Below are 12,833 nucleotides of genomic sequence, written 5' to 3'. Positions count from 1 at the left end.
CATCTCTATGGGAGAGCACTTAGGGTTCTGTAATAAATTAGAGCATATAAGATATATTTCCAACCACTCAGGCCAAGTACAGGAATGTTCATCAGAATTGATCAAACTTTATTCCAGATTAAAAACAAACAAACAAACAAACAAACAAACAAACAATCAGAAGCTTGAAGGGTGACAAACATTGAATGTGTTATGAAGGTGTGTGTGTACTGTACCTTTAAGAAAGTTAAAAGATGGTAGAACTACCTGACAGCATGGAGTGTTGTGAAAAAAAATATAATGTAACATTTGGTCGAACAACTTGATTAGCTGGTTGCCTGGAGGCAAAAAAAAAACAAATTTGAATTTGGTCAGTTTAAATTCTACCCCAAAATACCAACCACCAATCAAGTTTGAATTGAGTATATTGACAATCTTAAAAGCCAATGACACAATCCGATGCTTTGGGGTTTCAGACCAGGGAAAATTGAACAGTTGGGAGGAGAACTGCCAAGCCACCAGCATGGAAAGACTGCCTGAAAAATAGCTCCCTTTATCGATCAGTAACCTGTGAAGCAGAATCCCCAAGAAGAAAAGAAGACATGAATACAGAGAAGAACCAAAAGTTGCCTGGGTTTGAGATAAGAGGCTTTGTTTAGTAAATCTTAATCGGGGGTTTTTTTATCAGACTAGTATTACAGAAGGGAAGATAAAAGATAGGTTAGAGGAAGGAGTTGTAAATAGTTTTAGTTAATTATTCTGTTATACTTTGAGGAATAAAGTTGTGATGTTTACTTTATATAGTTCTTGGCCTCTTGAATTTTCACAGGTTACTTCATGGGATAAATCTTGCCTGTGTTGCTGCTTTAAATTAAGCAGGGGGGTTTACCCCGTGTCATAACAAGAGGTAAGTAGCAATTGTTAACCGTATGTTACAATGTGAAGTTTATAATTTCTGGGTGAGGTTTTAACATATCTGGGGGCATTATCCCAAGGTTCCCTCATTTATATATCACCAGCCTGTATAGGAATACGAGAAAAGAAACCAAAATTTGAGTTTTAAGTCGTAACTCCAAACTAGATTTACAGGTAAAAAAAACTAGATTTACATCAATCTCAAGAGCCATTTAACATTTCTCACACCTGTCATGATATCGCTTTAATGTCATGCAAAGCAAGAAAGGTAGTCAACCAATTGTTTCTGGAATTTTGTTTCCCCTTGACTATGTGAAGCATACAAAAATCTGTAGACTTGAAACAGTAATTCAACTTTGAAAACTAGTTTTGTTCAATTGATTCCTCTCATTGCTTATTAGTTGGATGCAGAACATCAACAGCAGATTCAAACAACTATGTCACAATCAAAAGATCTGTCCTTACTGCAGTCATTTGCAACCAATGTAGTTAATATTGATGATCACCGCTTTCTTGGAAAAGATGCATCTATTTTTACCTCTTGTACCGAAATCTATTTCTAAAAAGTATTTAAAACCTTTAAATCTCAATAGTCCCTGACATATGGATAATTCCATGATTCAAAAGACAGATACCTGTTGCGGCTGTGACTGAAGCTGAGACATTAATGATTCTATCATGTCTCCACCAATAGGGGATGGTGGGTTATCATCTTCATTGACTGATCGTCTACGTGCGTCCTGGGTGCTGTCTACAAACATGTTCAAAAACGTCTGGAAAGTAATAAGATAATGAATCAATTGCTTTGATTGTATACCCTAATACACAGATCATGTTGACTTCTAATAAATATGTTCATATAAATGCACGTGTTAAAAGCCTGGACTAGATAATGGGAACCTAATGGGAGATTTTTCATTTATCACTGCTGATAACAAATGATGCCAATGATGCCAAGGCTAGGATAGATAGTTTTGATTAATTTGTGGCTAAATCAAATCAGAATTTGGTGATAAAACATTGTTGACTATACAAAATGTAGTAGTTTTGCCACTATCCTGCCCCACCACAATGATAACAAACATTTGTGCTTAATCCCAACTTAATTTAAGAACTTACTTTCCATAACAAGCATGCAATAAAAACAAACTCAAAACCTTTTAATGCAAGATCGAACGTAGTAATCACAAATTTAGCTATAAATTCTCAGGTTATTTGCATCTTGAATTCCTTAGGACATAGTCACAAATCCAACCCAAGTTTTGGATGTCACTAACTTTATCAAGATTTAAAGAGCTTGTGGCATTATAACTAACTTTTATAGGTCAGTGAAATTGGATTTTCTTTTCCAATCCCATCCCTCCCTGATAAAGATTGCTTGCAGAAGACATGCTTCAAGGTTTCTGTCAAAACCATTCTGTACTGCTGATCAAGAGGAACAATGTTGCCCAATATCACACACTCATAACAACTGGATGTTTCAGAAAGAAGGTACATCTGGAGTGAATGACTTTTATTTCCAAATAATTCCTCATTTATTCAAAGTCTATTTCTTTGAAAAACATCAAAGCATTAAATTTGTTTTTCATCAGGTGACACTCACGATCATGTTTTCTTCCTGCATGTGACTAATGCAGAATAGACATACAACTTTTTAAAAGAGTATGCACCCACAGTTTTGATATGGTAGTAAAGCTGACAAAATTCCAGAGTCCTGGAAAATTGTATTGTGCACTGGTTACTCTAGACTCCTGGTAAGCTGTCGGTCCTTTGGGTTTAGGTTCAATTAAAAAGATAATTAAGATTTCCAAGTACACCATTTTTTCATCAACAATGGACAAGCAAATAAGAGTTTTTAAAAGTTGCCCTTGAATTACTTGCCACTTTCTATCAAATGATTTTTAGCCCCAATTCTATCTGTGGCATTCTAACAAAAACACTGTATATTTTGGTTTACATAAACTAGTGCATTTCAGAAATAATTCAACCATTTCTGTTGGAAATGTTTCTCTCAAAATTCTATTGCACTCTAGACATGAGCTTGCTATCAGATATTTTCTAATTAACATGCTCAGAGATGTTATTACATCTCTGAAGTAGGTAGGATGTGAACCCCAGCCTCTTGGTCCAGAGGCATGAACGATACCACCACGCCACAAGAGTCCTACAAGCATGGTAAAATGACATTAATTTAAATCAGTGGCTTTATACCACCCAATTAAATATTTCTAACAACTACACCAATAATTACACCAATAACTTTTATATGGCAATCAATTACAGACCTTTAAGCCTGGAGCCGGATGAAATCCCTCCACAATCTTACTGTTGTCAAAAAGACTGTAGGCACCATCACGAATAGCCACAACACCTCGACTTCGACAGTATATGTCGATGCAATACATATTACGGAAAGCAAGCCTGATGTGTGTGGGTGACTGGGGTAGTATTGAAAAGCACTGATACGCAGTATTCGTCCGATGCGTGAGACCCAACATTGGCACTGTTGGGAGTTTATTAATTGCATTCAGTGGTGCTTGTGTATCGTACAATATCTATGGAAAAATATACACAAAATAATTTTTATTCCAAATGGGTTAAATTTAGAATTTGAACAGCTTGCTTGCACACACTAAGACAATATACTGCTGTATTTTATACCATGGCTCAGTCAGCAAGGTATAGACAAGAAAGTTTCCAGAAATTCACTCTGAGCCAAGTTATCTGAAATCCAAGATACTCGCTCACAATCACAGAATCATAAACAAATTACTTTCATTCAATTATTCCTGAACATGATAAAACTATTATATGGGTCTTTTTATCCCATATCAAATTAGTTATTAAATGATACAGTTTTTATATAAATAATTGGATAAACTCAAACAGTAAAGCAAATTTGAAGCGTATGATCTATTTTTTCAAAGATCCAGTAAGCAAAATGAGGATTAGAATCCAGTAAGCAAAATGAGGACTAGATTAGTCATCAGGCTGGTTGAAGCTAGATAAGTGAAACTCATGACCTTATGCATCAAGTTCCACATGAATGTGAATCAGGAAAATTCCAAGAAAGAGTTTACAATCATGTTGATTCTGCAATCATCCCTGCACTGATGGTACTGAAAAGTGTGTTAGGTTAATTTGGAAAGAAACAGCAGAGTAAAGAGGACTGATACAAGAATGCAAAACACACAGGTAGACAGCTTTAATTGAAGAAGTCCACTCAGCTCTAAATTTGCAGATGATAATAAGCCAAGGAATAAAGTGAATTACAAGGATGATAGCGAGTCTCTTCAAAATGGGACACTGACAATTTGAGGAGAAAGTGAGGTCTGCAGATGTTGGAGATCAGAGCTGAAAATGTGTTGCTGGAACAGATCAGCAGGTCAGGCAGCATCCAGGGAACGGGAGAATCGACGTTTGGCCAAATGGGCACATGCAATTCAATGCAGAGAAATGCGAAGTAATGCATTTTGGAAGAAGAAACACAAGAGAGACGATACAGGATCACTGCCGGCCAGGCAAGTTGAACAGTTGTTAAGACAGCTTACATGATACTTGGGATTATAAATAGAAGCAAAGAGTGTAAAAGAAAGTGATGTTATACCTCAACAAGTCGCTGGTCAGACGACATTTGGAGTGTCATGTTCAGTTGCAGGCACTTTATTTAAGGAAGGATGTTAAAGTCCTGGAGAGAGTTTAAAGGAAATTAACTAGAGTGATGACAGGAATGAGGGATTTTGGATAAAAGAAAATAAATTAGAGAAATTGGGCTATTCTTGGAGCATAGAAGATTCAGAAGTGACCTTATTGAGGTGTTCAAAAATTAAGAACACTTTTGGCAGGATAAAGAATGATGTTCTGTTGCTGTTAGTTGGTATGTCAATAACTAGGGGTGACAATTTCAAGATTATCAACAAGAGAGCTAGAAGCGAGATGAAGAGAAAGTTCTTACTAAGAACTTTCTTATCTGTCCCTGTGTCTGCCTGGGTTTCCTCCAACAATCCAAAGATGTTTAGGTTAGGTGTATTAGCCGTGCTAATTTCCCAAGGTATTCAGGGATGTGTAAGTTAGGGGTAAATGTAGACTAATAGGGTTGGGGAATGGGTCTGGGTAGATTACTCTTTGGAGGGTTGGTGTGGACATGTTGGGCCAAATGGCCTGTTCCCACACAGTGGCGTTATGTACAGACCTACTGGGAAATAGATTGGGTGTGTCAGAAAGGCAAGGCTACGGTGATCATGGGGGACTTGAGTATGCAGGTGGACTGGTGAATAATGTTGCCGGTGGATCCAAAGAAAGGGAATTCATGGAATGCTTACAGGATAACCTTTTGGAACAGCGTGTGATAGAGCCCACAAGGGAGCAGGCTATTCTGGACATAGTTCTATATAATGAGCCAGACTTTATAAAAGATCTTAAAAGCGAACACTTAGGAGGCAGCGATCATAATATGGTAGAGTTCAGTCTGCAGTTTGAAAAAGAGAAGGCAAAATTGAATGTAATGGTGTTACAGTTAAAGAAAGGTAATTATAGGGGCATGAGAGAGGTACTGACAAAAATCAATTGGAAGCAGAGCTGAGCAGGGAAGACAGTAGAGCAACAATGGCAGGAGTTTCTGGGTGTAATTGAGGTCACAGTACAGAGGGTCATCCCAAAGAAAACATACATTATCTGGTGTGTGTGGTTTGGTGGGGCGGGGGGGATGGAGGAGGAGGAGGAGGAGGTGGTAAGACAGCCATGGCTGACAAAGGAATTCAGGAAATGTATCAAAGGAAGAGGGCCTATAAAGTGGCCAAGAGCACTGGGAAATCAGAAGATTGGGAAGACTACAAAAACAAACAGAGGATAACAAAGAAAGAAATAAGAAAGGAAGCAGAGGACCAAATATGAAGGTAAGCTAGCCAGTAATATTAGAAATTAGAGTAAAAGTTTCTTTTAATGCATAAAAGAATGAGAGGCAAAAGTAGACATTGGGCTGCTCCAAATTGATGCTGGAAGGCTAGTGATGGGAGATAAGGAAATAGCTGAAGAACTTAATAAATACTTTGTGTCAGTCTTCACAGTGGAAGACATGAGTAATATCCCTACAAATAAGGAGAGTCAGGGGGCAAAGCTGAATAAGATAGACATTATAAAAGGGAAAGTGCTGGAAAAGCTAAAAAGGTCTAAAAACTGATAAATTCCCTGGCCCTGATGAGCTACATCCTAGAGTTCTGAGAGACGTGGCTGAGGAAATAGTGGAGGCGTTCGTTGTCATCTTTCAAAAGTCACTGGAGTCAGGGAAAGTCCCAGTTGATTGGAAAATCACTGTTGTAACTCCCATGTTCAAAATAAGATCAAGACAAAAGCTGGAAAATTATTGGCCGATTAGCCTAACCTCAGTTGTTGGTAAAATTTTAGAATCCATCATTAAGGATGAAATTTCTAAATACTTGGAAGTGCAGGGTCGGATTAGAACAAGTCAGCATGGATTTAGTAATCATGATTTGGAGATGCCGGTGTTGGATTTGGGTGTTGGATTTAGCTCCAATAGCTAGTGTGCTTCCAATTAAACCCATTGGACTATAACCTGACATTGTGTGATTTTTAACTTTGGATTTAGTAAGGGGAGGTCGTGTCTGACAAACTCATTAGAATTCTTTGAAGGGGTAATAAGTAGGTTAGACCAGAGAAACCCAGTGGATGTTATCTATCTAGACTTCCAAAAGGCCTTTGATAAGGAGCCTCACAGGAGGTTGCTAAGTAAGGTGAGGGTCCATGGTGTTAGAAGTGAGCTACCGGCATGGATTGAGGATTGGCTGTTTGACAGAAGGCAAAGAATTAGGATAAAAGGTTCGTTGGAATGGCAGCCGGTGACAAGTGATGTCCCACAGGGTTGGGGCCACAGCTGTTACTTTATATATTAAGATCTGGATGAAGGGACTGGGGGCATTCTGGTGAAGTTTGCTGATGATACGAAGTTAGGTGGACAGACAGGTAGTACTGAGGAGGTAGGGAGGCTGCACGAAGATTTAGACAGTTTAGGAAAGTGGTTCAGGAAATGGCTGATGAAATTCAACGTGAGAAAATGTGAGGTCTTGCACTTTGGAAAAAAAGAAGACAGGGACGGACTATTTTCTAAACGGTGAGAAAATTCATAAAGCCGAAGTATAAAGGGATCTGCGTGTGCTAGTCCAGGTTAACTTGCAGGTTGAGTCAGTGATTAAGAAAGTGAATGTAACGCTGTTATTTATCGCAAGAGGATTGGAATATAAAAGAGGTGATGTGCTCTGAGACTTCATAAAGCTCTAGTCAGGCCCCATTTAGAATACTGTATCCAATTTTGTGCCCTACACCTCAGGAAGGACATTCTGGCACTGAAGTGTGTTCAGTGGAGATTCACACGGATGAGCTATGGAATGGAAGGCCTAACATACAATGAACGGCTGAGGATCCTGGGATTGTATTCATTAGAGTTAGAAGGTTAAGGGGAGATATAATAGAAACTTATAAGATAATGCATGTCTTAGAAAGGGTGGATGCTGGAAAGTTGTTTCTGTTAGGCGGGGAGACTAGGACACGTGGGTACAGCCCTAGAATTAGAGGGGGTCAACTTAGAACAGAAATGAGGAGACATTTCTTCAGCCAGAGAGTGTCGGGCCTATAGAATTCATTGCCATGGAGCGCAGTGAAGGCCGGGACGTTAAATGTCTTCAAGGCAGAGATTGATAAATTCTTGATCTCGTAAGGAATTAAGGGCTCCGGGGAGAGTGCAGGCAAATGGAGTTGAAATGCCCATCAGCCATGATTAAATGGCGTAGTGGACTTGATGGGCCAAATGGCTTTACTTGCACTCCTATGTCTTATGGTGTTATATTTTAAAATTATCAATTTAAATGCCTATGGAGAAAGGAATGGGGAATGGGATAAGCAGGATAACTCTTTTGTGAGCTGGTACAGACTTGATGGGTCAAATGGCCACCTTCTGCACTGAAAGATTCTATGATTCTAAGAAAAAATAGGCAAAATAAAAGTGAATTTAGTGTCAAAACTGTTCTTAAAAGTTTATAATGACCTTTGATTGATAGATTTACACATACAAGTGAAATTTGCCAAAGTGCTGCAGAAAATACAAGGTGCAAGACAGGTTAGAGCTGCACATCATCACAGACCTTTCAATTTAAGGCATTACTGTATTACACTTGATGAAATCAATGAAGACACTCCATACAACCAAATTATTGACACAATGTTAAGCAGATCCAATTCCATTCCAGTGCTTTATCAACACTTAAAATCCTTTCTTCAATCCTCTGGAGCAAAATAAAAAATTTAAATCAAACATGATCTGCCCTTTGCCAACACTTGTTTTCCTTAATTAATGCAACTGCTTCAAGTATCCACTCTTTTTCCCCTTGTTTTGAAAATGTTACCACCACTGATGTCAGAGTAAGCAACTTGTTGTAACAAGGAATGCCCTCCTATTCAGTGTTGAGCAAGGGTATCATGTTTGTCACTTGCCCATCCTCTGAGAGATCTCTTCATCCAAGTAATATTGAAAGATGATCGTAAGCTTTTCTGGTAACTTAACAGCCACTACATTGAACAAACTGGAATGCAAGGTATCAGGCTTATTTACTCTTAATGCAGTCTTTCTAATGCGTCCTCTCAGTTTTCACTCCATCCCAATGATAACCACCTTCTATAAATATTTTATCGGCATCCTCTTCCTTAGTAAACAATGATACAAGTAGTCATTAAGTATTTTAGCTTTGTTGCTTACCTCCCAGCATATATTACCTTCCTTGTCTCTAATAGGCCCTACCTCATCTCTTAAACTTTCTGTTTGCATTTTGTTCAAAGATTTTTGGAGGTTTTTTTTACATTAATTACGATGCTTTTCTCATATTTTCTCTCTGTCAATTTTCTTCCCATCTTATTTCAAATTGTTCTCACTTGAACATATGAATGAAAAGCAGGTGGTCACTCAACCCTTCAGGCTTGCTCCACCATTCAACAAGATCATGGCTGGACTGAATATTCCACATTGTCCATTACCTTTCAATGTCTTGCTTATCAAGAATCTAACCAATGTGACCTTAAAATACTCAGTTTCCGCTAACTTTCAAGAGAGGAACAGTGTACCAAAGATCTATGACTCTCTAAGAAAATGATTCGCTTCTTCCCAATCTTAAATGTGTGGTCTGATATTTTTAAACAGACATATCTAGTGCTAGAATATTCGACAAAAGGAGACAATCTTTCTGCACGCATCCCTTAGGAACTTGAGTTTGAATCAAATTGCCTTTTACTTTTCTGAACTTCAAAAGATACAAGCCTAGCTTGTCTAATCTTTCCTTACAAAACAATCTGCCCATTCCAGGTATTAGTCGAGTAAACCTTCCCCGAATTGGTTTTCCAATGCATTTACATATTTCCTGAAATAAGATGACCAAGACTACAAAACACTCAAGATATGAATATATATGTTATGTACTTGATAAATCTCATCAGATCCAGTAACGTGCCTAAGTTTAACTGAGAACATACTGATCAACAAAGCTGACCTGAACAGATTCCAGAAATTCCTCCTCTTCCTTTCCCATTAATTTAACTTTAGACATACAATCAGAGTTGTACAACATAGAAACAGATGCTTCAGTTCAACCAGATATCCTAAATAAATCTAGTGCCATTTGCCAGCATTTGGCCCATATCTCTTTAAACGATTCAGATTTATGTACCCATTCAGGTACCTTTTAAATATTTTAAACTGTCCTAGCCTCCACCACTTCTCTGACAGCTCAATCCATACACGCACCACCTTCTGTGTGAAAATGTTACCCATTAGATCCCTTATCAATCTTTCTCCTCTCACCTTTAATCTGTGCCCTCTAGTTTTTTCCCATCTTGGGAAAAAGACCTTGGCTATTCATCCTATTTATGCTCCTCATGATTTTACATACTTCTATAAGGTAGAGGTAGAGGTAGAAGCCTTCAATGCTCAATGAAAAAAAAAGCCTCTGTCTATTCAGCCTCTCCTTATTGCTCAAACTCTCCAAACCTAGCAACTCCCTTGTAAATCTTTTCTGCACTCTTTCAAGTTTAACACGTTTCCTACAGCATGGAGACCAGAATTGAATGCAGTATTCCAAATTGATCTTTCGGTGTTTCAAGTTCCAAAAATGCAATAGCACAGAAATAACATGCTTAAAATAAAGAGACGTTTCTTGCAGAATCATAAAAATACAAGAAAGCATTCAAAGTTTAGAGTTCAGCAATGGTAATGAATTGATTCAATAAAAGTTTGGCTGAGGGTGAGAGGGGAAAGATATAAAAGAGACTTAAGGGGCAACCTTTTCTTGCAGAGGGTGGTACGTGTATGGAATGAGCTGCCAGAGGAAGTGATGGAGGGTAGTACAATTGCAACATTTAAAAGGCATCCGGATGGGTATATGAATAGGAAGTGTTTGGAGGGAAATGGACTGGGTGCCGGCAGGTGGGATTAGATTGGGTTGGGATATCTGGTCGGCATGGACAAGTTGAACCGAAGGGTCTGTTTCCATGCTGTACATCTCTATGACTCTATGACCAGGAATGTGCTTGGTTTGTGAATCTTGAAGGTTCCAACGGCGTAAAATGCTACAATTCTGAAAACAGCAACAAGAGTGAAGCTCCACTTGCGGCAGAAAACAAACAGCAGTAGGTGGCAAAAGGAGATAAGGGATGAAATAAAACTAAAAGTGTTAAAAAAAGAGAGCCTGGAAATATGGAGAGATACAAAAACACCTAAGTGACAAAATAGATTGTAAGAGCTGCAAAAATGGAATATGAAAAGAAATTTGAGGGATATCAGAAAATCATTATTTAAAAAGCATTGCACCAGGAAACAAAGGGCAGTTAACAGCAATACGGATTTTTATTAACAGTTAAAGAAGGTGGCAATACCGACAATTATGCCAGATCAGCATCTAAGGCTAAGTCTAAATTGACAAGAGCGTAGCGGACATTCCAAGGAAACAAAGTCTGGAATGGAGACTCCCCAAAATTCACTGGAAGCCAAATAATATTAAAGAAAAGAAGTCTCAAATCTAAACTAGATAGAACTAGTCACAAATCGGAACAAGTTGCCATGAGTTTTCATAAAGCTAAATACTGTTGAACAGATCAATTACACGAGAGAAAAGGTTCGAGCAGTTGTGTGTAACTGATGATTAACCCTCAATCCAAAATACTCCAAACAAAAATAATCACATGTTGCAAACATTGTACTAAATGAATTAGCTCTCCTTCCTGATCTACTGAACTAGGATGAGATTGCTTAAACATTTGCACAGAAATCACCAACAAAACAGTGTAATTCACAACTAATCTTAGAAGAACTGTTGGGCGAAGTTCACAGCACAGAAACAGATAAGTTAATCGTTGTTTTAAGTCTGTCCAAGAGAAAGGCTGCAGTAGTGAGTATAGTGGATTCTTTCTTGATGAAATGTTTTTGGAGATAAGTCTCTTGATTAAACTTAAAATATAAGCCATAGCTATTAATTTAACCTGGGGCAGTGTTTGTAGAGGAATAAGACGGTGTTATTTTCTGGGTCTGTAGATTGTGAAGGAGCAAAAATGACCTTTGCAGTGATATGTACTTCTTGTCAGATGTGGGAGTTTAAAGAGAGTTTAAGGGTTACTGTGGATTATATCTGCCATAAATGCAGTTGGATGCGAATCTTATCAGATCGAGTGGATCAGTTGGAGAAACAGATAGAAGCAACGAGGAATTTGCAACAGCAACAGTATGTGATGGATGGCAGTTATAGGAAGGGGGAAAGTCTCAGATACAGTCACGTAGATGGGTTAACTCCAGGAAGGGTGAGAGGGGTCTGCACTAGGGCAGGAGTCTTTTGGGGATATACCCATTTCAAACAGGTAAGCTGTTTTGGAATATGTAGGGGGTGATGGCTGTTCGTGCTACGTTCCCCTGAGAATTCAAGATTTACAAGGATGTTGCCAGGGTTGGAGGATCTGAGCTACAGGGAGAGGCTGAACAGGCTGGGGCTATTTTCCCTGGAGCTTTGGAGGCTGAGGGGTGACCTTATAGAGGTTTACAAAATTAAGATGGATAGGATAAATAGACAAAGTCTTTTCCCTGGGGTTGGGGAGTCCAGAACTAGAAGGCATAGGTTTAGGGTGAGAGGGGAAAGATATAAAAGAGACCTAAGTGGCAACTTTTTCCACACAGAGGGTAGTACGTGTATGGAATGAGCTGCCAGAGGATGTGGTGGAGGCTCGGACAATTGTAACATTTAAGAGGCATTTGGATGGGTATATGAATAGGAAAGGTTTGGAGGGATATGGGCCAGGTGCTGCTAGGTGGGACTAGATTGGGTTGGGATATCTGGTCAGCATGGACGGGTTGGGCCGAAAGATCTGTTTCTATGCTGTACATCTCTATGACTCTATGAACAGCGTTTTGCTCAGACCAGTTCAATAAGTACTCTATTCAACATTAAGAGAATTTGTACCTTCGAGCCAAGGACTGAGAAAGTCACGCCTGGGAGGGAAATTGGACAAAATCTCAGTTGCAACTTCAATGACAATCCTCAACACAAAATTGCCAAAACGGAGGTTCAAAAGTTGCACAAAAATATTAACACTTCTTTCCTTTTCAAAATAGGCATTCTTTCTCACCGCACGTCATTACAAGCTAATCTCAGGCTTTGGGCAATAGGTCTATGAGGACATGGAGAAGTATTTAAAACTGGATGAGTTACTATCTCATAGAAATCTTTGGCCCTTTCCCACATTTGAATTCATAAAGCTACAGTTGAGAAAAAGCTATAACCTATTACTCCAAAATTTATTTTGTTCTTATTGTACACCAACTATTAAGTGTTAGGTTTGACAAGGGCAACTGATGAGCACAATAGCCTAACTGATTCTCTATGCTTTGCCTGGTTGTG

At 38.6% G+C, this 12,833-nt stretch overlaps 1 protein-coding gene across 2 annotated transcripts in view; it reads right to left on the bottom strand.

Moving 5' to 3' along the window:
- Window positions 1-12,833, bottom strand: part of med14 (mediator complex subunit 14) — a 115,487-nt gene that overhangs the window by 33,161 nt on the left and 69,493 nt on the right. For both annotated transcript variants that reach the window (XM_087992835.1, XM_087992836.1), the window contains exons 21-22: window positions 3,180-3,449; window positions 1,530-1,667 (exon numbers count right to left, since the gene is read on the bottom strand). In XM_087992835.1, the coding sequence (XP_087848961.1) occupies window positions 1,530-1,667; window positions 3,180-3,449 (408 nt within the window). The remainder of the gene's footprint in view (window positions 1-1,529; window positions 1,668-3,179; window positions 3,450-12,833) is intronic.

The sequence above is a fragment of the Chiloscyllium plagiosum genome, unplaced genomic scaffold (genome assembly GCF_037043375.1).
Source record: "Chiloscyllium plagiosum isolate Xiang-an unplaced genomic scaffold, Cpla_swu_hap1 HiC_scaffold_12, whole genome shotgun sequence".
NCBI classification, from domain to species: Eukaryota; Metazoa; Chordata; class Chondrichthyes; order Orectolobiformes; family Hemiscylliidae; genus Chiloscyllium; species Chiloscyllium plagiosum.
Note: the sequence above shows the minus strand (reverse complement) of the source record. Positions and strands in the feature narration are given on the sequence as shown.